Below are 24849 nucleotides of genomic sequence, written 5' to 3'. Positions count from 1 at the left end.
CCCATGGAGGGGACACGGGGCACAGCTGTCCCCGGGGTGCAGCCCCTTCCCTCTGTGCCACAGCACAACCTGAGACCCCCCCCCACCCCCACCTCGGGGGCCGCCCTGGGTGGGGGGGAGGAGAACACAGCCGCCCCCAACACGGGGGGATGCCAAGGTGGCCCCATACCCGACCCCCAGGGCCGTGCCCCCCAGCTCCCCCTCCCCCCCCGTGTCCGCACCCCCGGCTTCAGCCCACGCCGCGCTGCTGCATCGGTGACAATAAAGAAACGTGCGCTCCCCACTCGCGTGTCACAGCGCACCGACACCGCGGGACCCCCGCGACCCTCCGCCCGGGGAGGGGTCCCGACAAAGGGGCGGGGCCAGACGGGATGGGCGTGGTCAAACGCAGCGGGCGGGGCTTAGCACAACCGGACCGGGACAGGACCCCCCCCCGCCCTCCCCATTGGACCCCACACCCCACACGTGGGTCCCGAGCCCCGTACCCCCCCACGGTGCACCCACACAACACCAACTTTTCTTTTTTTTTCCGTTATTTTTTTTCTTTTCTTTTTTTTTTTTTTTAAAAAGAAACGAACCGAAAAAAAAACCGAAAAAAAAAACCCCAAAACCCCAAAAAAACCCCAAAACGGAACGGAACGGCGATAGGAATCCTTATAAATACCCGCGGACGGTCCCGCACGGGGACCCCCTCCCCGGGGGTGGGTTTAGCAGCAGCGGAACAGGATCAGAGTCTTGAGGTATTTTTCTGGAGCTTTTGACGCTTTTCTTTTGTCGGAATTATTATCATCATTCATTTTTTCCCCCTTTTTTTTTCCTTTTCTCGGTGGTTTTCTCTTCCCCGCGTTCGGCGGTTTCGTTTCCTTCGGCGTTTTCCCGGCGGCGGTTCGGGGCTCCGAACCGGGGACCCCTCCGTTAATGCGCTTTGGACTGCGGGATGGAGGTGGGGGGGGGGGGGGTCAGCTGCCGGTGCCCCCATCGCATCACCGCGGTGTCCCCCTCCCCCCGCTGTCCCCACCCCCCAATACCCTCTCCCCCTCCCCCCCCCCCCGCCAGGACCAGGCGTCGCTCAGGGCACTCCGTAGGTGCTGAGCCCGAGGGTCCCCTCCCCCCGTTCTCCCCCCCCCAGCACGCTCCGGATAACAGCGTTAACTCCCCCCCCACGCGTGGGGGGACCCCCGCCCCCCCCTACCTTTAGGACACTCCGCTTCTCCTCGAAGCCCAGCGCGGTGCCCGGTTTCTTCCTGCGGGCGGAGCATCCCAGGTCGGGGGGAGCGGGGCTGGGGGCGGGGGGGGGCTGGGGGGCGGAGTGTTTGGGTTTGTTGGGCCGGCAGTACGTGGCCGAGTTCTTGCGCTTCTTCGCCTCGTCCTCCGAAATGCAGCGGGGGGGGGGCGGGGGCACCCCGACCCCGAGCGGCAGCGGAGAGCCCCGCGGCTCCGCGGGGGGGGGGGAACGGCAGTCCGGGCCGGGGGGGGGGCGGGGGGCCTCGCTTCACCCTGCCGCCGACACACGCGGAGCCGTTGAGCGACGACACCGCGGGGGTTTTCGTCTTGCCGGTGTGGGAGGGGGCAGGAGGTGGGGGGGCCGAGACCCGGCAGCCGGGGCTTTTGCTTCTCGCCCCCTCCCCGGGGGAGGTCCGTTTGTAGGGGGGGCCGGCGCCCGCCCCCAGCGGCTGTTTGCGTTTGCGGGCGACGGCGTCCGGCTCCGCGCCCGCTTCCTTGGCCCGGGAGGACTTGCTGGCCTTGGTGGAAGGCAACTTGCTGAAGGAGGGCGAGGGGATGTTGGCCGGCAGCGGGGACGTGATGGACTGGCTGCCCCCCCCCCCGCACTCCGGTTGGCTGCAGGCGGCTGCGGCGTGCGGGGACCCCACGGTGTAGTTGATGCCGGGGGGGACGCGGCCGTCCCGGGGGCCGAGGGGTGTCGGGGGGGTCCGTGCGTGGGGTGGGGGGGTCGGAGCGGCGGGGCCGGCGGGGCTGGGGGGGGCCGGGGTGGAGAGGAGCTGGGGGTCGGCGGCCGGAGGGATCTTCCTGCGGGAGGGGGGGGGGGGGGAGGCGGTGAGATGGGGGGCACCAAAGGGCTGTGCCCCAATGGTAGGACCCCCCCTGGATACGTGCTACCCCCCCCCCCCCCCCCCAAACATTCCCCGGATGGGACTTCACCCCCAAATCTCCGCCCCTCCCCGGATGGGATCCCCCTGACATCACTGCTTCCACAGATGGAGCCCCCAGCCCCCAGCACCCCCTCCCCCCGCAGCTCTGCGTCCCTCCCAGCACGCAGGGCAGCACGACACCATTTGGGCTCTGCACCCCCCCGGCCCCCCCCCCCATTACCTCCACATGTGGGAGCTGAGGTGCCGCTCCAGCATGGAGCCCAGCGCCGAGCAGAAGCGGTCGAGCCGCCGGTTGAAGACGTAGCAGCCCGGGCTGACCAAGCGGCTCCCGAAGGTGCAGAACTATGGGGGGGATAGGGGAGGGGTCAGACCCCATAACCCCCCCCCCTCGCCCCCATCACGCCCCACCCCACGGCAGCAGGGGGCACGCAGCACAACTCACCGCTTGCGGCCGCGGCGGGCGGGCGGTGTAGTGGCAGTCGGGGCGGTGGGCGTCCTCAGCCCCCCCCTCCTCCTCGCTGTCCTCGCTGGACCCCCGACCGCCCCCCTCCTTGGGGGGGGGGAAGGGGAAGAGCCCCCCGTCCCCCTCCTCAGGGTCGCTGTCGGAGGAGAGACGAGTCCTGCGCCAGAGATGAGCGGTGAGAAGGGTGGGGGGGATCGGGGGCACAGCTCTGGGGGGGCGGGGGGGGACAGTGGGAGCTCACCTGGGGGGTGGGCAGTGGGTGTGGGGGGGCCTGGGGCGGCAGGGTGATGCACCAGGGGGGGTGGCGGGGGGCTGCGGCAGCGCGGGGGGGGGTGGGCAGCTCAGTGCAGGGGGGCTCCTTCCTGGGGGGGCTTTTCTCCTTGGGGGTGTCCCGGCGGGAGCTGGCCTTCAGCTCGGCCACCAGCACGTCGAAGTCCTTGGCGCGGCCCTGCACCTCACGCCGCTGGTGCACCGAGTGGATCTGTGGGGCGAGGGGGTGTCACAGCACGAGGGCCCTCCCCCAGGTGTCCCCCCCCCCCCCAGTTCCCGCTGCCAGAGGGGCAGAATCCCCCCAGGACGGCTGCGTGGTGCTACCTTGCAGGTGAGCAGGCGCGTGCACACCTTCTTGGTGTCGGGGTTGAGCACGCCGCACTGCCGGTTCAGGTCACACTCCTTCCCTGCGGGCACATGAGGCAGTGGGATGCGGGGGGGGGCACTCACCATAACCCCCACCAGCCCCATAGCAGCACTCCCAGCCCTGGTGTATGGACCCAGGGCAGGACCCCATGGATCCCAGCCCCACAGTGGGGCCCAGCGCTGCAGGCTCCCCCCCTCAGCTGTGCCATGGGGGCACAGAGGGACGTGCCTGACTGCCCCATTACCTACCCCAGAAAATACCCCGCCCCCCCCGGCCCGCAGCGCCCTGGGACTCACGCGTCAGCTTCTTGTGGGTCCTGGGGGGCAGCCTGCACACCCCCGGCTCCTTCTCCCCCGCTTTGAGCACAGGGCTGGCGGTGGGTGGCAGCGGGTCCCCCCCGGCCCCTGGGGGCTCCTTGGGTGGCGGAGGCAGCGTGGGGGAGGGTCTCCCCGGGGGCTCTGTGGGGCTGCAGGCGGGCGGTGCAGCGGGCGCTTTGGGGGGGGTTTTGGGGGCCGCTTTCAGCCCCTCCGCTTTGGGGAGGCTGGGGATCTTCTCCAGGTTCACCACCGGCATGAACAAGCTGGGGAGAATCAGGGACGCTCAGAGTGGGGGTGGGCAGCACCGGGATGGAGGGGAGGGGTGTGGGGGGGGGCACAGAGACCCCCCACCCACTCACCAGAGGTTGCTGTCCTTCTGTGCCCGGCTGCGGGCGCCCGCTGCCTTGTCCCGCAGTGCCTTGCCCGCTGGTTGCCCGTTGATGGCGTGGCACTTGGTGTACAGCTTGCTGAGCGGGCCGTGACGCCGCTCTGCCGGGGAGCAGCCGTCCGTCAGCCCGCTGATCGCCCCCCAAGCCCCCCCCCAGAGCTCCCCGCCCCCCCCCAGCTCACCGCAGTGCTTCTGGAAGGCCTGTGGCTTCACCACCTGGCTGCAGTGGTTGCACACCACCAGGTAGAACTCATCGTGTGCCGGGCAGTGGCCGAAGATGGACATATCTGTGGGGTGGAGGTGGGTCAGGTGCCGGGGGGGGCCCCAAAACGGAGGGTTTTCTCCCCAGAACGGGGGGCTTACCTTCCTTGATCAGCGTCATGGCGTCCAGTTTCTTGCTCCCTTTGCTGCTCTCCTCCAGCTCTGACCCTGCTGGGAACAGAACCCCATCATCGGTGTCCTGAGCTGTGCCGGCCTCAGCTCTGCGCATCCGGCACCGCGCACCCGCTGCTCCCAGAGCAATTAAAAGGACAATTAAAGGCTTATAATCAGACCCGAGGACAGACCCCACAATCTGGGAGCACCGTGGGGCACCGCTCAGTGTGTGGCCCTGGGGATGCACCTGGGGACACGGGGACCCACGGCCACGCGTGGGCTGAGCGGGGACGTGGGGACAGCTGTGTGCCCCCAGCCGTGCCAGCAGCACCCACATCACTGCCCCATCCGGTGTGGAAACTGGTGTCCTGCACGGCTGTGTGCCATACTGGGCGCCCAGTGCCGTCCAGCTGTGCCATACTGGGCGCCCAGTGCCGTCCAGCTGTGCCATACTGGGCGCCCAGTGCCGTCCAGCTGTGCCATGCTGGGCGCCCCGTCTCGCGGTGGTGCTGCACGGTGCGTCCAGTGCCGTCCATCCCTGTCACCCCGGGCACCCCGTTGCTTCCTGGCCGTGCCACGCCGGGTGCCCGGTGCCCCCCAGTCCCACGCAGCCGCCCCGCAGCGGTTCCCCGCCGTAGCGGACACCCCGCACCGCCGCGGGACGCGCTGCACGGCTCCCACCGCCCGGTGCGGGGCGCCCGCTGCTCTCCGTGACCGGGGGCGGGGAGGTGCGGGGCGGCGCGGGCTGCGGGCGCGGCCCCGCTCGGCGGTGACCCCCCCCCCCCCTCTCCCCTTAACCCCCCCCCAACACAACCCCGGGATCGATCCCCCTCCCCCCGGTTCCGCCGCCCCCTCACCCGGCTCTGCGGGCGGCCCGGCCCGCTCCACCCATGCGCTCCAGCTCTGCCCCGCGAACTCGTCCACGCTCGGCAGCCGCCGCTCCGCCGCCGCCATCGCCGCCGCGCGCCCACGCGCCGCCATCGCCGCCGCCGCGGGAGCGCGCGTCCCCCCCCCACCCCCCCCCCCCTCCGCCGCCGCCGCCGCCCCCGCCCCGCGCGCGCGCCCCCGCGCATGCGCCGCGCGCCCCCCCGCGGCCCCACGGGCGGTGCGGTCCCCGCCGGCCCCGCCCCGGGGCTCCGAGCGGCCGTGTGCGTGGGGCGGTGCGGGGTGACCCCCCCTTCCCCCCCCAAACCCCGCCGCCCCACGGGGATATCCGGGCGCTGCGTGGGGCGGACGGCCTCGCTCGGACACGGCGCCGCGTGGCACCGGACCGACACAGCCCGCACGGAGTCCGGTGCCGAACGCACCGCTGTATGGGGCGGGAAGGGCACGCAGTGCCGTACACAGCTACGTGGGGCAGGGGACGCAGTGCCGTGCACCCCCCCCGCACAGGAAGGACACCCGACGCCATACACCCCCACAGCCCCCCCCACAGCCCCACACAGACACCACACCCGGGTTCCCAGGACCTTTATCCACCTCCGCACGCAGCGGGGACCCCTCCGTACAGCAGTGCTCCCCCAAACCCCCCCCCACCCCCCACCCCCCCCCAGGCTGCGGCCGGCGCGAGGCCCCCAGGGACGGGTGGGTGGGTGCGGGTGGGTGCGGGTGGGTGCCCCTCCCCCCCCGGGGGGGCTACTGCTTGTCGATGGCGCCCTGCTCGGCCGCGCTGTCGCCGCGGGGCTCAGCCTGCGCGTGCCACGTCGTCTCCTTGAACACGAACCAGCAGTTCCCGGCCCACAGCAGGAAATTGATGAACCCGAAGAGCTGCAGAGGGGGTGGGGGGTGGGGGGTGGGGAGAGAGCAGAGCTGTGTCACCGTGCCCCCCCCCAGCACCGCTGCTGTGAGCACCGCCAGCAGCCCGCGGTGCCCCGCCACTTCCGGCCATTTACGCACGCACACGTGCCCCCCACGTGAGCGCGCACACGCTCAGCCCCCGTCACACTCACCACGGAGATGTTGGCCAGCCCCATGGCCGGCGTGGCGCCCGCGTTGCACACCACGTCGTGGCCCTGGCACACGCTCATGGCCGCGATGATGCTGGACGGCCGCGTGGCCGCTTTGACGTCGCTCAGCCCTTTGCCCCACGCGGCCGCCGCCACCAACCAGAAGAAGGCGAAGCAGACGGTGACGCAGAAGTCCTGCGGATGTGGGGCCGGGGCTCAGTGCCGCCGGTGTGGGGCTGGAGCTGTCCCCGCCCCACGGTTCTTACCGTGAACGGGAGCTTCTTGTTGTCGGAGTAAAGGGAATGAAAGCGCAGGTAGAGCACCAGAGCCGCCATGGCGTAGAGGAAGGAGAAGACCCCCAGGGTCACGAAGAACTCGGCGGGGGCAGAGAAGTCGCCCACCAGGTGAAGGGTGCGCGGCTCCGCATCGCCATCGCACTCCGGCATCTCGAAGGGGATCTGGTACAACCTGGGGGGGGGGAACGGGGCCGGGGGGGGAGGCTGTGGCACCGCGAGGGGCGGAGGGGGACGGAGGGGATGGGGACAGCGCAGGGACCGCCCCAGGGAAGGGGAGAAGGGGGTCCTGGGAGGACTGCGGGATCCCGGTGCTGGGGGGCGGCCCCGTGGCTGTGCCCACATCCCCCCCCGTGTGATGCTGTGACAAACCGTCACCCTTAGGGTGGAGAAAGCCCCACATCCGCCCCCAGTGCACCAAACCCACCGAGTCCCCGCCCCATCTTCACAGCCCGGCTGGGATGCCAGCACCGAGCACAGGCTTTAACCCCACATCCCACCCAGGACCCTATAAGGGGACCGCGCTGGGGTCACAGCGTGGGGAGGGGATCCCGTTCCGGCCGCCCCTCACCTGAAGGGGTACCCGAACTGCACGGAGATGGCGCTCATCTCCTTGGTTTCGCCGCTGCACTTCACCGTGGCCCCGCTCTCACCGCTGAAAGAACCGCACGCCCCGAAAGCAAAGATGGCAAAGAGCTGTGGGAGGGGAGTGTGGGGGTCAGGGGGTGCTCGGGGACCCCACAGCCCCACGTGTGTGTGTGTGTGTGTGTGTGTGTGTGTGTCCTGGCGCTGAGTCACGGCGGCACAGGGCGCAGTGCCACCCCGCAGCTGTCAGCCATGTGTGCCAGCTCCATGCACCGGCAGCGAAACGGGGCCGTGGGGCACCGGGGAGGGGGACCCCGCTCATCCCCACTCATTTTAGGCACAGCCCCAAGTGCCGGAGCGTCCGCACCGCCGGCTTTGTCCCCGGGGGTGGCACTGCCCCAAGTGCCACCGGGCTGCGGGGAACCCGCCCGGCTCAGTGCCACAGGGAAGGGCTCCTGTGGGTGTTCCCTCGTGGAACCGAGCGTGCTGACAGCTGTCCCTTGCGTGGGATGTCCCCACGTGTCACATCGCAGCGTGGCTCCGTTTGCTCTCTGTGCGTTCTCCTCTCGCTCCCCGTTTCGGGCTGCACCCCGGGTCTGATCCCATACGCTCAGTGCTGCCCAGTGCTGGGGGCCACAGTGGGGGGCTGAGCCCCCCTGGCCCCTCTCCTCCGGGCAGGAGATCCCCAATGCCCCCAGCTTCACCCCCACACTCCAATCCCCACTCGTGCCTCAGTTTCCCCAGTGCCAGACCTGTGCTGCTGAAATGCCGCCGTCCCCGCGGCCCTGAAACCCAATCCTGGCGCCATTCATAGCACGGGGCACAGGAAGGGGGCCGCGCATTGCCCCCCCCCGCCCCCCCACCCGTGCCCCACGCGTTCCCTCCTGAAGTTCGCAGCCCCCCCATTGCCCCCCACCCACCGATGTGCTGTCCTCCCCCCCCCTTGCCCCACGGGTCCCGGTGTCACCATCCCCCCGGGCACAGCCGGGCGCTGCCACCTGCTCAAGGTCACTGGGGAGGCCAAAGCGACGCTTCCAAGTGGCCCCCACACCTGCAGCCCCCCCAGGAGCCCTCCGTGGGATCCCCCCACCCACACCTGGGAGGGGTGCGAGCGGGCAGGGGGGGCTCCGAGGTCCCTCTGTGGGCTTTGGGACAACCGCGGGTTACCCCAAAAATAGAGGGGGAGAGAGGAGAAGATCTGAGGGCGCTGGGGGGGTTGCGGGGGCACTCACCCATTCCAGCACCTTGACGAAGCCCAGCGGCTCCTGGAGGCGGCCCCAGCGCATCCCGGCCAGGACCCGGTCCTGCGGAACGGACAGAGCGGCGTGAGCGGGGGCACCGCGCTGCGGAGGAGGGGGGCACCGGGCAGCGGTGCGGGGCACGGGGGGCAGCGGAGCCGTACCTGGAGCCGGGGCGCTTTGTCGCCGCCCGAGGGGGCTCCGGACTCCGCCATGGCCGCGGCCGTCGGGGCCGTCGGGGGCTGCCTCCTCCGCCTCCGCCGCCGCGCCGCGATCAGAGCCGCCCCCGGAGCCCCAGCGCCCCCGGGAGGGCACGGCCGCCCCGCCCCGGCCACGGCCCGGACCGCCCCCACCCCCCCCTCCCCCCCGCGACCACCGTGCACGGGGCGGCCCCGGACCGCCCCCGCCGCACCCCCCGCTCCAGCAGTGCGGGGAGCCCCGTCCCCCCGCACCCACCCGGACCTCCGTATGTCCCTCCATCCCTCCGTTCAGCCTCGCCCCTCCCAACCGGGACCCCCGGAGCGGCACCGACGCCGCCCGCGGCCGCTCCCGGACCCCCCACCCCAGGAACGCGGTGCATCCCATCCCCGTCGCCGCCGCCGCCCCGCACGGTACCCGGGGATCCCCCACGACCGCGTGCAGCCGCGCACCGGGGAGGAAGCGCCACGCGCGGGGGGGGAAGCGGAAGAATGGAGGAGGGGCGGCTCCCCCACATTGGGGGTCCCACGCCCACGCGGGGCTCTGTGGGCTCGGAGCGGAGCGGTACCCGCTGGGCACCGGTACCCACCGGGGGTCCGCGCCCCCCACCCCACGGCGGTGATCGCCGTCCCGCGCCCGGTATCTATTGGTCACGGCCGCTCCCGCTCTGACCACGCCCACCCGCTGTTTGACCACGCCCACCAGCCCTATGTCCCCGCCTCTCTCCGGCTCTGCTGCCGCTCAGCCCTCGCCCCGCCCACTCGCGTTGGCTCCTCCGCTGAGCCCGCCCTTCTCTCCTTCCCATTGGCCGCGCTCCTCTCTCCCCCCCTCCAATGAGACAGCGGCGCGGGGGGAAGTGACGAAAGGAGGCGGGGAAGCGCGTGCGCGTTGCGGGCTGCTGGCAGGAAGTGGGTGCGAACCCGGTGAGGGCAGCGCGGCTCCGGTTCCGCTGCCGCCCCCACCCCGACCCCGCGCCGTCCACCGCCGCCGCCATGTTCCTCACGCGCTCCGAGTACGACCGGTGAGTGCCCTTTCTCCGCCGCTCGGCTCTCCCCGCGCTCTCCCCGCCGCTCGCGGCCTGCGGCTGAGTCACGGGCCTGCTCCCGCCGCCCCCGGTGGCCGCGCTGCGGGAGCGGCGGGCTGCGGCCCGGTCCCGGTGCTCCCCCGCGTCCCGCGGGGCGGCTCCCATCGCGCGTGACCCCGCGAGAGCCTTTCCCGGTGTGGGGGCAGCGGGCTGCATGAAACGCGTAGTGGGTTTCCACGTGGGGACGGAGCCCTCGCTCTCAGCCGTGTTTTGGGGCGTCGGGCTTTGCCTCCCGGCGCTGGAGGGCTTGCTGCCTGGGCTCTGTTTCCAGTGTCCTCGGAGCAAAACCCTCCAACTCCCGGGTTCTGCTTCTCCCTAAGCATCCCATCGCTGCTGGGGCGAGGAGTGCAAAGCCCTCCTGTGTCGGCTGTCCTTTGTCAGCATTCGGTTTTCTGCCTCTCCCCATCTCTGCTGTTGTTCTTGCAGGGGCGTGAACACTTTCTCTCCAGAGGGGAGGCTGTTCCAGGTGGAGTACGCCATCGAGGCCATTAAGGTATTGTCACTGCAGCCTGGCTGTCACGCTGTGATGTTAAGTGATCTTTCAAAGTGGGTTTGGTCAGAGCCAGGCAGTTCGTTCCTCTCGTGCTCTGGTCTTGCTCTGCAGTGAAGCAGGGTTTGGCCAGCTTCCCAGAGCAGTGCTGAGCAGGAGTGGGAAGGCACTGCTTTCCCAATAGGTGCTGCTCCTGCCAGCAGCTCTGTGCCAGCCTTTTATGTTCAATTTGCAGTGCAGGAGCTGTGTCCCAGCATTCAGTTCCTTGTTCCCAGCGGCGCCTCCTGCAGCTCCGCTCATCTGTGTGAGTGGAAGTGGCCACTGCAGCTTGGAGTATTTACCCACAGAGCAAACCCAACCCGAAGGTCCCAAGGTCAAAAAAGCTCACTTTGAAGCCAGAGGTCCCGGGTGCTTGCCCTGGCTAAGTGCAGAAGCTGACACCACGAGCACTGTGTGCTTCACGTCCATAAACACTCCCCACACTGTAAAGGAGCACTGTGCTTTCTCTCTGCCACCCTGAGCTGAGGGAGTGTTACTTCACAGTCCGTGGTGTGGTGCCCCTTCATAAAGAAAAAAGTCACAGAATTGTGAATTGTCACAACTCCTCTCTCTCTGGTTTCACTTTCATTCACTTGGCTTGCTGCTGTGGCAGCTCCCAGTGAGTCACACTTTGCTCCAGTGAATTTTAAACCCTGATAAGGAAGGTGGGAGGCAGCATGCTGTGAGCTGACCTGTGGCTGCAGAGCTGTACGGCCTGTCTGAGCCTGTAAGAGTTCTCAGCTGATGAATGTCCTTGTTCCTGAGAACTGGAGCTGCTGGATTCCGCTGAACTGATCAGTGGGGAAATTTGGTGTTTGCCTTCACATCTGCTCAGTGCCACTTGTGGAGCTTTGACATGCCAGGTTACCCATGGCAGGTTTCTGTCCTGAGGTGTCCGTCTCCAACACAACGTGCCTACAAATAGCACAGGTTGTTGTGAGCTCTGTATGCCCCTGTGTGAGGGGAGGTGGTGACTGTGGCTGTTTGCAGCTTGGCTCTACAGCCATTGGGATCCAGACCTCGGAGGGCGTGTGCCTGGCTGTGGAGAAGAGGATCACCTCCCCGCTCATGGAGCCCAGCAGCATTGAGAAGATTGTAGAAATAGATTCCCATATAGGTAAGGAGGAATGTGCTGCTTCCCCCCACCCCTAGGACATCCACCCAATTGTTGTGTGGAAGTACATACAACAAAGCTCTGTCCCTGTGAGTTTTGGAGGCTCTGTTTCAGGATGAGCTTTTCCTGCGAGCAGCTCTGGCGAGCCGAGTGGGAATGCTCAGCTCTCCCAGTGAGCACCAGGTCCTGCTCGCTGGTTTTCCAGGCCTCAGGCCAGCAGGACATAGTTCCAGGAGTAGGAAGAGGCAGCTGAAGCACCCCCACCTTCTGTGACCTCCCTGATGAAAGCTCATCCCAAAATTAGATCTGGGAGGGCAGGGAATTGCTGCAATGTAAAGGCTTGACTCGAGGCCAGGCTCTCTCAGAGCACTGGTGCCTGTACCCCTGCTCACTGCAGCCTCTGCACCGAGGGGGCCCACGAAGTTCTCATTACCAAATATGTCAGCGTGGAGGAGCCCTCCAAAATACCCACAGTGCTGAGGAGATGGCTCGTGGTGCTTAGGAGCTCCTGCAGGGCCTGCTTTCCTCCTGCTGTGTGTGGTGCAGCCCTCAGGGAGCAGCTCCTGAACCCCACAGTGATGTGTTCCCCTTCCTGCAGCTGTTGGCTTCTCCTGGGTTAAGTTGTGTCTCCCTGGAGCGACTCACGCTGAGGGCGGGTGGGAAGTGTGACTGGGAGGACGTGGCTGTGCACCCAGTGACTCTGCCTGCTTCCCTCTCTGATCCCAGGGTGCGCCATGAGCGGCTTAATAGCGGATGCCAAGACTTTGATTGATAAAGCAAGGGTGGAGACTCAGGTGAGACTCAGGACAGCAGTGTCAGTGCTGGGGGCTGTGGCGTGGGGTGGCTGTGCAGCAGAGGAGCTGCTGGGAGTGGAGGCCTTCCTGCACGGGGCTGCTGCAGAACTGATGGGTGCACTCTGCTGTGTGGTTTTCCTTTCCTGTGGGGATCTTTTGCCACTTCTCACCCCATTCCTTCAGTGGGTGCCGTGAGTGTGGGGTCACAGTGCTCTGCCCTTGTCTTCCTCCTCGGTACCCCAAGGCCCAGATGTCCCCAGCTGCTCTGGTTGACCCCTCCCCAGCTTCTCCACACTGAGGGCTCTCTCTGTGGAGCAGAGCAGAAATGTGCAGCCTTGTTTTCCTGCAGAATCACTGGTTCACTTACAACGAAACCATGACAGTGGAGAGTGTGACGCAGGCGGTGTCCAACCTGGCGCTGCAGTTCGGGGAGGAGGATGCAGACCCCGGAGCAATGGTGCGTGGGGGTGGGCTGGGAGCCCCCCACCTGTCCCCCCCTGCCTGACCTGCTGCCTTCCTGTTGCAGTCTCGTCCGTTCGGTGTCGCGCTGCTTTTTGGAGGAGTTGATGAGAAGGGACCTCAGCTGTAAGTTCTGTTCTGTAATCCAGACCAGCTCTGGGAAGAGGCAAAACCTCAACGTGAAGCAGCCAGGGGCTCTTTAATGACTTGATCCTGTGGTTTCCCATAAGCCAAACCCTTGGGGTTTATCCCATTATGTACCTGACGTGTTTGCTAATGCACTTAAGCCTTCCTTGCACAAGAAGGGCCACGGCAGCTGGGCTGCTTGTTCAGGATTGAAGACAGTGCTGTGTCTTCGGGGAACCTTTGCTGTTCTTGGTGTGGTTTCCTGGGTGGGAGGGAGGTGCTGAAGCTCTCCTTGTCCTGAGTTTCTTCCTACCTTTCCCCAGAGGACTAGCAGAGGCACGGTAACATAATATCTGCACTCTAACATTCCTTGGGGAGGCGGAGTGCTTGAAACCTGAACTGGTGTGCTTCAAGTGCAGCCTCTGCTGGAGGTGGGAACCACTCAGCACGGCCAGCCCAAAAAAGTCTCCCCCTGAGAGCAGTGGTGGAAACCTGGTGATTTTATTAAAGAAAGCTGGGGGGGAGGGGATGTTGTGCTGTGAGCATGGAGGGCAGAGTTGGGGCATTCTGCTTTCCTCCTGGCTCCCCAGCCCAGCGTGGGGCAGCAGGTGAGTGCTGAGCACTTCTCAGACCTCAGTCCCTGAATGCCAGGAGGAGGAGGAGCCCTGGGCTGCGTGTAGGGAAGGAGGCTGAGCACGGCCAGGGCTGCCCCAGCTCAGCACCGTGCCCCGGGGGCCCTGGCTGTGCAGTGAGGCCGTGGTGATGCTGCAGTGTGGGACGTGGTGTGCCTCTGCTCTCTGACCCTGCAGGTTTCACATGGACCCCTCGGGCACGTTTGTTCAGTGCGATGCCAGAGCCATTGGGTCGGCCTCAGAGGGTGCACAGAGCTCACTGCAGGAGGTGTACCATAAGGTAAAGGCAGTGCTGGGCTCACCTCCGACTCAGGGCAGCACGAGCTGTGCGGGGCTGTGGGCTGCAGCTGCTCCAGGGATGAGATGTCGCTGTGTGGAGGATCTCTGTGAGGAGTGCTGCAGCCAGCAGTGCCTCCGTGGGCTGTGGCTGCTTGGGCTGCCTCGTGCAACACGAGCCTGGTGCCCGGCGTGCCAGGCTCTGCCTCCAGCAGCTGATAATTGAGTCCATGTCAGGAAGTGCTCTATAAATAAAAGCTGCTGCATGAGCACGGCCAGTCGGCACCGGGGCTCAGTGTGGGCACAGCCTGGAGCGTGAGGAACCAAAGCAGGCAGCGTTGTTCTGCTGGGGCTGCAGCTCCAAGCTTTTGTTCTGCCCGTCCTCGTCCTGTGTGATACTCAGAAACAACTTTCTTCTCTCCGTGGGGGGGGAGCTGCCTGCTCTGTGTCAAAGGAAATCAAATACTATAACGAAAAGCGTAATTGATGCTGTTGATTGCCTCGAAGACTTCCAGCCTAAGCCTCAGTAACCTCATTAAGCAGCAGAATCGCCAGAGTTGTTTGAAGGTGGCTCGTTCCCCACCTTCCCAGCGCGGAGCTGCTGCGCACGCCGCCATCGTCCCTGTCAGTGCTGTGCAGCCTTCTGGCTCTAGTTCCCCTCATGCAGGGATTTCTGTTATTAAAGCACAAAGGCTTCTGCCAGGAGCTCAGCTCCTCAGAGCTCCCAGCAGAGCACGCCGGGGGGGACTGCCTGACAGACAGGAACGGTGAAGGGAAGCAGAGCCCCGTGCCCTGCTCCTGGGGGGGAGGTTTGTGTGCCCAGCTTAACAGTTCTTAACTTTCTATAAAGCTTATACAGAAGCAGAAAGTCGCCATCCTTGAAATTGTCACTGCCCTGCCTGAGCAGTGTGCTTTCATCTCTTGTTGATACAGTAGATAACTTGATAAGCTTTTAAATCTGCTGCCGGGGGCAGCTTAAGGGATTAGAGAGGAGAGGAGGGCAGAGCAGCACGCTGCTGGAGTTAAAGGGGTAACGCGGGAGCAGAGCTTGCTTGGGCATCAGCAGTGCAGTGAGCAGGTGGTTTGTTTTGCAGTCCATGACCCTGAAAGAAGCAATCAAGTCTTCCCTCGTCATCCTGAAGCAGGTTATGGAGGAGAAACTGAACGCAACCAACATTGAGGTGAGCGTGCGCGCAGCGTGCCTGGGGACGGCGCTGCAGTTTGAGCTGCTGCGTGGGGAGCACTGGCAGTTTGTGTTCGGCTTCTGGATGCCCCACGAGTGCTGGTGCAAGCAGTTGTGGGCTGCAGGGACGTGGGCAGCGGGCGGGTGGGAGTGCAGCCCCTCCTGCTGTGAGGCCGCCGTGCCAGCGGGATCACTTTTTCTTCCCCCGTGCTCAGCCATTCTTTTCTCCCCTGCTACTTGTAATATTAGAAGGAATGAAAATTATCCAGCCCCTGGACTTGCTATATTCAGTCCGGGATGGCTGCCAAAAGTCCCTTGGGCAGAGGGCCGTGGAGGTGAAGCCTCCAGGAGGTGCTGTGCTCGGCCGAGCTGCGGCTCGCAGAGCTGTGTGCTCAGCGTGAGGTCGGGGCTGTGCTCCCTCTGAGCACGGGCAGTCGTTTCCCAGGCAGCCCTAGGGCTGCACCCTGACTTGCTGCTGCTGGAGGCCGTCCTGGTGTGTGTGCCTGCCTTCCTCAGGTGGGGAAGGACCCACGTGCTCCCCAGCAGCGATGCAGGGCCGTATCCTGCGCAGAGGAGTCAGGGCTCCTCCGGGCTGTGCTGTGCAGTGTGAGGCAGTGCTGTGTGTACGGTATCCTCACGGCACAGCCCCACTTGTTGGGGCTTAACTGTGCTTGGCAGGGCTCAACCTGCAGGGGAACCACGGTGGGGTTAAGCATGAGGGGAATGTGCTGAGGATTAAAAGGTCGCTGTTGCCTCGAGTCGCCCCTCTGCTTGGCATCTTTCACTGACAGAGCAGCTTTGCTTTCCAGCTCTGCATGCAGCACTCAGCTTATTTGCTCCTTCCTGCCTGGGGTCTTCCTGCCTAGCAGTGAGGGGAAGGGGCAGCGTGGTGATGGGGGGCTGAATCCATCGGCAGCAACAGAGCCTTCAGCAGTGTCATTTCCCCGTTGGGTCGCTGGCTGTCTGATGTCAGATGAGCCCATCTGAGCCCACACGTGTGTGATGTGAGGCAGCTGCAGGTGGCCCTGGGAGCCCCTGACTCGTCCCCGTAGGAGCTGGGCAGCACATGGGCTCGGGGCCGAGCCGTGTCGCTCCCTGCAGCCGTGCACGCAGAGCCCTCACACGGCCGTTCCCCGCTGCTGTGAGGAGACTGAGTCAATTAAAAGCTATTTCTGCAGCAGGCTGCTATTTTAGGGAATCAAAGAGCGTGTTACGGGGTGGGATGATCTTGCTGGGCTGGCAGATCAGGCAGTCAGGAACAGCTGCTGCGTGTGCCGTGTCTGCTCTGTGTTCCCTGCCCCGTGCTGGCCCTTCACACACACACACTTAACCCCTCACTCCTTCTCTTTCAGCTTGCCACCGTGCAGCCAGGGATGAAGTTCCACATGTACACGAAAGAAGAGCTGGAAGAGGTCATCAAGGACATCTGAAAGGGGGGGGGAGACCCCTGCAAGGCTCTCGTTGCCCCCATCAAAGCAAACTGACTCTCAGTTCCTCCCAGTACCTGCGATTTTATTTCCAGCAGCATCTGTAATTGCTCTTCTCCGAAGGCTCTTAAGGTTTTTTTACGGTCTCTGTACATAACGGATCTCTACAACAGGAGGAAATGACAATAAATCATTTTGTTACTCCGCGCTGGGTTCCCTGGCTGTGGGGGGGGATCCCTGGGGGCCGGGGCTGCACTCCCTGCAGCAGGCACGAGTCTCCCTCTCGTGGAGGACACTGCTCCTGTGCGCTGCGGGGGGGGAGCAGCCCTCCCCAGTCACCCGGGCAGAGTGGAAAACACCCCTCTATTCATTGTTCCCCCCCCCTCTTGGTGCTGCCAAACGGATGCAGGAGCTGGGACAGCTCTGGGCGCAGTCCTCGCCCCGCTCCCGTGCGGAGCAGCCCAGGGGCAGCGCCCAGCCCTGCAAGTGCCCGCGGACTTTGTCCCCGGGGGGGGGGGCACCTCCCCGTGCCTGGCTCGGGCTGCTGCCCCATCCCCTGCGCTGCCGCTCCTCGCCGCGTTGGTGTCCCGGGGAACAAAGCGCTGATTCTTCTGTCCCGGCCCCGTGGCACAGAGCGGCCCTTTGTGCCGTGCCCCGGGCGGAGCGGGGTACGGTGCCCCGGGGGGGTCAGGGGCACGGGGCTGTCCCTGTGGTGCTGTGGGGCGGCTTCCCCTCGGGAGGGCTTCTTAAGGCGTCTGCCCCCAAACCGGGAGCGTCGCCCCAAACCCACGAGCACTGCCCCCCCCCCCCCCCCCGGTCCACCTGAGCCCGGCGCGCCCCAGCTACCTGTCGCCTCGACCAATCAAAAAATCGCTCGGCCGCTCCCCCCACTCCGGGCGCAGCCAATCAGAGCTCTGTCGTTACGCGCATAAGAGACGGGACGGTTTGGGGGGCGGGCTTGTACCCATCGAACTAGCGCTTGGAGCCAATCGGGAGAGGTGAACGCCGGTGATTGACACGGAAACGGGCTAATCGGAACGCGACCGCGGAGGAGGCGGTTCTCCGGTCTTGAGCGACGTCCCCTCGAACCAACCACCGAGCGGGGGCGCGGCGAGGGGGCGTGCCGCGGGACTCCGTCAACCAATGGGGCGTGGCGGACGGGCGAGGAGGCGGGGCGAGGCCGGTGCGGGCGCGGGGCGGCGGCGGCGGCCGGAGTCGCCATGGGCCCGCGCGGGGCGGCGCGGCTGACGGCGGCGATGGCGGTGGTGGCGTTGGCCGCGGGGCTGCGGGATTCCGCCGGCGGAGGGCAGGAAGCGGGAGGGGAGGGCTGCGGGGGGCTGCGCGGCGTCACGGCCGCGCTGGGCAACAACACGCACCAGGTGAGCGGCGGGCGGGGCGGGCACCGAGCACCGGGACGGGCGGACCCCCGCACCGCCACCCCCCGCGACGGCAGTGGGAGGAGGGCCCCCCCATCCCTCCCCCCACCTTCCTCCCTCGGGGTGACAGCGGACGGACGGACCGACAGCTCCGTCGTGCACCCGCGGAGGGGCGGACGGACGCGCGGACGCGCAGCTGTCCCGCAGCGCTGGGTGCCCCCAACCTCACCGCCCCCCTCCCCCCCCATCCCCATCCCCCCCACTTCCACCGCACCGCGTCCTCCGCCACCGCTCCCCGCAGGGTGCGCCCGCTCTGCCGGCCCGGCCGGTCGTTAATTGCCGCTAATTGGCAGCCGGGGACAGGCGGCGGTGGGCGCTGCCGGGACGATCCGGGACCGCGTGGCACCCGCGGCGGTGCGGCCCTCTGTTCCCTCTCCAGCAGTGGGGACAGCGCAGCGGCCGTGGCCTCATTTCCTCCCACTGCCACCCGCGGCTGCTCCCCACGCCCACCCCTCCCGGCCCCGCATCTGCACATCCCCCGATCTCCCACATCCCCACGCCGCGTGTCCCCCTCCCAACCCACCCGTGGGGTTGGGGACGCCCGTGTCCCACTCGGGGGCTCTCTGTCCCTACGCGTTCTGAGGGACGTTCCTCCCTTCTGTCCCTTCAGTGCGTCTTCGATGACCTCAGCGGCTCCGTGTCCCTGTCCTGGGTGGGCGATAGCACGGGGGTAAGAAGGGCTGGGGGTGCTGCTGCCCCACTGAGGGGCTGTGGGATTGGGACCCCCCCGGTGCCGGTGCTGAGCTGTGTGCTGCTCCCTCAGGTCATCCTCGTGCTGACCACGTTCCAGGTGCCCTGGGTGATCGTCATCTCCGGGCAGTCCAAGCTCTACCGCAGGTACCGCCCCCCCAGCAGTGCTGAGGAGGGGGGCCCGGCAGGCAGCATCAGCCCCAGGGGGTCCCGGTGGTCCCGGCAGCTGTGCCACGTGCTGTCCCCTTACAGCGAGGACTACGGGAAGACCTTCAAGGACATCACCAACCTCATCAACAACACCTTCATCCGCACCGAGTTCGGCATGGCCATCAGCCCCGACAATTCGGGGAAGGTGGGAGCCCCGCACCCGAACCCACAACCCAAACTGTGTTAACCCCTGCCCTGACCCCTGCCCTGACCCCAGGCGCTGTGGGTCAGTGCCACTGATGGTGGCACGGTGTCCCCGTCCCCAGGTGATCCTGACGGGCGATGTTTCCGGTGGCAGCCGCGGCGGACGCATCTTCCGCTCGTCCGACTTCGCCAAGAACTTCGTGCAGACGGAGCTGCCCTTCCACCCCCTGGCACAGATCTCCTACCACCCGCGGGACACCGACCGCCTGCTGGCACTCAGCACCGACGTACGGCCACCGGGGCCGGGATGGGGTGGGCTGGGCTCAGGATGGGGTGGGCTGGGCTCAGGATGGGGTGGGGTGGGCTCAGGATGGGGTGGGCTGGGGCCGTGCTGGTGATGGGTGGCACTTCTCCTTTGCAGAACGGCCTCTGGGTGTCCAAGGACTTCGGGGAGCACTGGGAGCAGATCCACAGAGCCGTGTGCTTGGCCAAGTGGTGAGCGTGCTCCCGGTGCCGGTGCTGTGCTGGGGATGCTGCTCCCACGTCGCCTCCATCACTGCTCTCTTGCAGGGGAGCGAACGACACCATCTTCTTCACCACGTACCTGAACGGCTCCTGCAGTGAGTGCTGCCCCACCGCTGCCCCCCCACCCCCTCCCCCCCCGGAGTGTGGGGCGCCCCGTTAACCCGCTGCCCCTTGTCCCCAAGAAGCTGACCTGGGCTTCCTGGAGCTGAAGAAAACCTCCGACTTTGGCAAAACCTTCAAGGTCATCGGCACCAAGATCTACTCCTTCGGGCTCGGCGGCCGCTTCCTCTTCGCCTCCGTCATGACAGAGAAGGTGGCTGTCCCCTCCCCGTGTCCCCTCCCCGTGTCCCCTCCCCGTGTCCCCGTGGCAGACCGGGCTGAGCCGTGGGTCCCGCAGGGCTTCACGCGGCGCATCCACGTCTCGCTGGACCAAGGTGAGAGCTGGAGCATGGCACAGCTGCCATCCGTCGGCCACGAGCAGTTCTACTCCATCCTGGCAGCCAACGATGACCTGGTGTTCATGCACGTGGACGAGCCGGGGGGTGAGCGGGGCCAGGAGTGGGCGTGGGGTGTGGAAGGGGGGAGGATGGAGGTGGAGGGAGGGTGGGATGGGGTGAGGATGGGATGGGGATGGAAGTGGGACGGGGGTGGGATGGGATGGGGATGAGGGTAGGATGAGCTAAGTTGAACATGGGGATGGGATGAGGATGGGGTGGAGATGGGGTTCAGAAAGTGTGAGGGTGGGGATGGGATGGGATGAGAAATGGGGTGGTGTGAGGGTGAGGATGGGGATGGCATAAGGAGAAGATGAACGTGGGGATGGGGTGGGTTGAGGATGGGACAGGGAAGGCGTGGGGACGGTGCTGTCACACTGCAGCACTGTGCCATGAAAGCTGCTCTGCTGTGCAGCATGGGGCCCTGAGCCCGGGCAGGGCTGTGCCTTTGAGGAAGGACTTTTTCTCATTAATTCCTTCACAAGGAAACTAATTAACGGGCGGTAGCTGCGGGAAAGCGCATTCCAGGCGTGAAGCGCGGCCGCGCGTCAGCCCTGGGGCTCCTCCTCTCCCTGCGCAGAGCTGTTGGGTACCCAGGGTCCCCCCACCCCATCACCACCTCCCCCCCCCCCAGACACCGGCTACGGCACCATCTACACCTCAGATGACCGCGGTGTGGTGTACTCCAAGTCCCTGGAGCGTCACCTCTACACCACCACGGGCGGCGAGACCGACTTCACCAACGTCACCTCTCTGCGCGGCATCTACATCACCAGCGTGCTGTCTGAAGGTGGCAGCCCGGCTCTGGGGGGGGGGGGGGTCTGGGGGTGGACACGCTGCCAGCCCCGCTGTGCCCCCCCCAGATAACTCCATCCAATCCGTCATCACCTTCGATCGAGGCGGGGAGTGGGTGCCACTGCGGAAGCCCAAGAATGCCACGTGCGACTCGACGGCGCGCAGCAGGGACGAGGTGGCCCTGGGACCCACGCTCTGTGCCCCCCCCCGGGGTGCAGGGGCTGTCCTGGGGTTATGGGGGTGGGTTGGGCCCCCCCTCGGTGACACGCTGGCTGCTTGCTCTTGCAGTGCAGCCTCCACATCCACGCGTCCTACAGCATCTCTCAGAAGCTCAACGTGCCCATGGTGCCGCTGTCCGAACCCAACGCCGTCGGCATCGTCATCGCCCACGGTACCCGGGGGGGGGGGGCACAAAACCGGGGTGGGGGGGGGGGGCACATCCCCCATCCCCCGCCCTCAGCACCGCCCTCATTGTTGTGTTGTTGTTGTTTGGTTCCCCCCCCCCCCCCAGGGAGTGTCGGGGGGGCCATCTCGGTGATGAGCCCCGACGTGTACATCTCAGATGATGGGGGGTACACGTGGGCGCGGATGCTGGAGGGCCCCCACCACTACGCCATCCCCACCACTACGCCATCCTGGACTCGGGGGGCCTCATCGTGGCCATCGCGCACAGCGGGCAGCCCGTCAACGTCCTGGAGTGTGTGGGGGGGCTGCAAGGCCCGGGGGGGGGGTTGGAAGTGTCAGGAGGGGGTTCTGGAGGTCCTGAGGGGGTGGGAAGGGAGGGGGGCTGGGAGTTTGGGGGGGTTGTTTGGGGATGTGGGGGGTTGGGGAGCTCCAGGGCTTGGAGGTGGCCATGGGGATGGGGGGGGGGAAGGGGCTGGAGGCTGGGGGGGGGCTGCGAGGGGTTTCTGGGGGTTGGGGTGGGTTCAGGAGTATGGGGGAGGCTCTCGGGTTTGGGGGTCTGCAGGGTGCTCGGGATTCGGGGTGGGGTTGGGGTGCAGAACGGACACCTCCCGTACGGCTTGCAGGGAGGCGGTGTGGGGGAGGGGGGGGGGGGAGCCCCATCCCCTGAGCATCCCAACCCCATCCCTCCCCCTCCCCCTTCCCGGGCAGGTTCTCCACGGATGAGGGGCAGTGCTGGTACCGGTACACCTTCACCAAGGAGCCCATCTTCTTCACCGGGCTGGCGTCCGAGCCCGGCGCCCGCTCCATGAACGTCAGCATCTGGGGCTTCCGCAGCACCTTCCTGTCCCGGAAGTGGGTGTCCTACACCATCGACTTCAGCCAACTGCTCAGCCGCAGCTGTGAGGGCGGGGGGACCCCCAGCGGGGCTGGGGGCGGTGGGGGGGGGGGGGGAGGGGGTGAAGTGGGGATGAGGGGGAGGGAAGGGGGGGAGATGGGAATGGAAGTGTGTGGGGGAATGGGATTGATATGGGGGGGGGAAGTGGGGGGGGAATGGGGGGGAAATGGGGAGGAAGGGGGGAAATGGGGAAGTAGGGGAGGGAAATGGGGAGGAAGTAGGAGGGAAGTAGAGGGGGGGAATGGGGGGGAGCTGGGGGTGGCGATTGGGGATGGGGGAAATAAGGATGGAAGTGTGTGGGAGAATGGGGATGGAGATAGGGAGAGATGGAGGAGGGAAGTGGGAATGGATAAAGGGGTGAATAGGGATGGATGGAGGGGGTAGGGGTGGGGATGGCGATGGGGGGGGGGGGGGTCACCCTGGGGACCCCGTGGCGGTGCTGACCCCGTGCCCGCAGGTGAGGACGAGGATTACACCATCTGGTTGGCGCACTCCAGCGACCCCCGCGACCCCACGGACGGCTGCATCCTGGGCTACAGGGAGCAGTACCGGCGCCTGCGCAAATCCTCCGTGTGCCACAACGGCCGCGACTACGCCGTCAGCGCACAGCCCTCCGTCTGCCCCTGCACCCTGCACGACTTCCTCTGGTACCCGGGGCCACCACGACCCTGCCCACCTCACCCCAGTGCCCTCCCAGTGCCACGGCATCCCTCCCACCTCACCCTAGTGCCACGGCATCCCTCCCACCTCACCCAGTGCCACGGCATCCCTCCCACCTCACCCCAGTGCCCTCCCAGTGCCACGGCATCCTCCCACCTCACCCCAGTGCCCTCCCAGTGTCCCCCCAGTGCTGCTTTGTCCCAGTTCACCTCACCCTGATGCCACCCCCGCTGCCAGCCCCACTCGCCATGGGGTCACGGGGTGGGGGTGGGCTGATCCCACTCCCCCCGCAGTGATTTCGGGTACTACCGCCCCGAGAACCAGTCCGTGTGCGTGGAGCAGCCCGAGCTGAAGGGCCACGACCTGGAGTTCTGCCTCTATGGCCGCCGCGAGCTGCTGCGCACCAGCGGGTACAGCCCCAACCCCAAACCTTCCGGGGGTCACGGGGGGGGGGGGGGGGCTCATAACTCCCCCCCTCCCCGCCCTCACCTTCATTCCAGATACCGCAAGATCCCCGGCGACAAATGCACAGGAGGGGAGAGCCCCAGCAGGGAGGAGACGGACATGAAGAAGAAGTGTACCAGCACTCTGCTGAGCCCCGGGCAGCTGGTGGGTGCCCCCCCACCTCCCCAGAATCTTCGGGGGGTGGGTTTGGGCTGTGCTGACCCTCCCCCCCCCCCCCGCCATGGGGTGACGGCGTGCTGTCCCTGCAGGCGGCGTCCCCCAGCCCCACCACCCATCGTGTTGGGCTGTGGTGGCCGTGCTGATCATCAGTGCTGTGGTCGGAGTGCTGCTCGTCAAGAAATACGTCTGCGGTGGGAGGTGGGTCCCCGGGGTGTCACAGGGTCGCCGTGGTTTGGGGTGGGGGGGTCCCCCCTGGGCCTGGGGGGGTTCTGCGTGGCGTTTTGGGGTCCCCCCAGCTCCGTGCCCCCCCCAGGTTCCTGGTGCACCGTTACTCCGTGCTGCGGCAGCACGCTGAGGCCAGCGGGGCCGAGGGGCCCGAGGCAGCGGATCCCACCTCTCCCCCCTACAAGGGGGGGTACCACGATGACTCGGATGAGGTGAGCCCCCCCCCAAACACCCACCACGAGGACCCCCCCCCCCCCCGCCCCATTGAGATCCCTGCAGTAACGCTCCCTTCTCCCCCCAGGATCTGTTGGAGTAACGACGGTGCTGAGCTGTGCTGGGGGGGCAGGGCTGGGGGGGCTGTGCTGAGGGGGGGGCACACGGTGGCTCCGTGTGAGTTCACCCCAAGGCTTCTTTCCAGCTGGGGTAAGGGGGGGGGGGGGGCAGCTGGCTCTTATTTCATTGTTTTTTCCTCTTTTTTTTTTGGGGGGGGGAGGGGGAATATTTCCGTTTGGTTTTTTTTTCGGGGGGGGTGTTGGGTATTTTTGTGGTTTGTGTCTTTATAATTTTTTTTGGTCTTTTCCCCTTGGTTTCCCTCCAGGCTGCCCCCCCCTCTCCATTCCCTCCTGCTCCCCCCCCCCAGCCCCCCACGCAGCACGCAGCACTGAGGGAGTGCCCCCCTCCCCCCCCCAGCCCAGCACGGGGACCCCCAGGCAGCAGCAGCACATGGGATGCAGGGGGTGGGGGCTCCCTCCGTTCTCCAAAGCAATACATGCTGCTGGGAAGGGGGGGGCACCCCTCAGCCCTCCCCCCCGCCCCTTCCCCCCTGCCTCCCCCCCGCCCCCCCCGGGCTGCCCTTGGCCGAGGGAAACGTAGCAATAATGAATTCAGGCTTGAAGCTTTTTTAATGAGGGGCTGAGGGGGGGGGGGGGGGGGAGTGGTCAGTTCCTGCCCCCCCCCCCCCCCCCATGCTCTGCTTTCACCCCGCCAGGTTTCAGTCCCAGCACTGTCACAGTCTCCTTACACTGGAAATGCCCCTCCGTGGGATCGGGGGGGGGATTTGGTGCCCCCACCCCATGGCATAGGGGGTGTGTGTGTGGGGGGGGGGGGGGGCTGCTTGCATGCGCTTCTGCAGCGCCGCAGTGGGGCTGGCGCACGACCCCCCCCATAGGGAGAAGCCATAGCCCCCTGCCCCCCCCCTCCCCACTCAGTTTTGGGGGGGGGGGGGGTGGGGGGGGATGTAGAGCTCTGTAAATAAACCCGGATGTGTGAGAACTTTGTACCGCATTTTTCTGTATATTTGCAATATTTTGGGTTCTTAGAAATGATAATAAAGGCGGAACGGACCCCGTGTGAGCGGCTCTGTGTGGGGGGGGGGGCGGGGGGGGCAAGTGAAACTTCCATCGTTTATTCCGGATTAAGGCAGCGCACCGTGAGCACACGACACATCCATGCACGTAGAAAAATAATTGGGGGGGGGGGCTCAGGAACATCCCCTCCTCCCCCCACCCCTCCTCCCCCCACCCCTCCTCTGGGTCCTCACTACAAAGGGACAGCACAACCAGGGGACAGAG

At 66.5% G+C, this 24849-nt stretch overlaps 4 protein-coding genes across 4 annotated transcripts; 2 read left to right on the top strand and 2 right to left on the bottom strand.

The window, feature by feature from the left end:
- Positions 1-871: 871 nt before the first annotated feature.
- On the bottom strand, positions 872-5297 carry ATXN7L2 (ataxin 7 like 2). The gene is given in 13 exon segments (XM_065747566.1): positions 872-930; positions 1193-1444; positions 1446-2028; positions 2332-2453; positions 2554-2731; positions 2816-2928; positions 2930-3055; positions 3169-3251; positions 3508-3791; positions 3888-4017; positions 4099-4203; positions 4280-4348; positions 5149-5297. Coding segments are annotated over 13 exon segments (2184 nt in total). The 5' UTR covers positions 5273-5297; the 3' UTR covers positions 872-915.
- A 536-nt stretch (positions 5298-5833) lies between these two features.
- On the bottom strand, positions 5834-8662 carry SYPL2 (synaptophysin like 2). Its single transcript, XM_065747556.1, has 6 exons — positions 8518-8662; positions 8348-8419; positions 7102-7226; positions 6504-6705; positions 6241-6432; positions 5834-6058 (listed from the first exon to the last, which is right to left on the bottom strand). The coding sequence occupies exons 1-6, from the start codon at positions 8566-8568 to the stop codon at positions 5927-5929; spliced, it is 774 nt and encodes a 257-aa protein (XP_065603628.1). The 5' UTR covers positions 8569-8662; the 3' UTR covers positions 5834-5926.
- Positions 8663-9526: 864 nt separating this feature from the next.
- PSMA5 (proteasome 20S subunit alpha 5) lies at positions 9527-16190 on the top strand. The gene is made up of 9 exons (XM_065747487.1): positions 9527-9572; positions 10062-10128; positions 11155-11281; positions 12005-12072; positions 12422-12529; positions 12599-12657; positions 13467-13569; positions 14660-14746; positions 16101-16190. Exons 1-9 carry the CDS (start codon positions 9544-9546, stop codon positions 16176-16178), a joined length of 726 nt encoding a protein of 241 aa, XP_065603559.1. The 5' UTR covers positions 9527-9543; the 3' UTR covers positions 16179-16190.
- Positions 16191-17393: 1203 nt separating this feature from the next.
- SORT1 (sortilin 1) lies at positions 17394-23608 on the top strand. Its single transcript, XM_065747551.1, is given in 22 exon segments — positions 17394-17554; positions 18222-18281; positions 18375-18448; positions 18554-18656; positions 18778-18942; positions 19077-19150; positions 19226-19275; positions 19363-19493; positions 19578-19722; positions 20309-20464; positions 20538-20644; positions 20758-20860; positions 20981-21084; positions 21087-21166; positions 21583-21773; positions 22227-22416; positions 22723-22839; positions 22930-23038; positions 23143-23163; positions 23166-23251; positions 23367-23490; positions 23580-23608. Coding segments are annotated over 22 exon segments (2364 nt in total). The 5' UTR covers positions 17394-17395; the 3' UTR covers positions 23595-23608.
- Positions 23609-24849: the final 1241 nt, after the last annotated feature.

This window comes from Cyrtonyx montezumae, unplaced genomic scaffold, assembly GCF_038088225.1.
Source record: "Cyrtonyx montezumae isolate F1298 unplaced genomic scaffold, pur_monq_1.0 scaffold_45, whole genome shotgun sequence".
NCBI lineage: Eukaryota > Metazoa > Chordata > Aves > Galliformes > Odontophoridae > Cyrtonyx > Cyrtonyx montezumae.
Note: the sequence above shows the minus strand (reverse complement) of the source record. Positions and strands in the feature narration are given on the sequence as shown.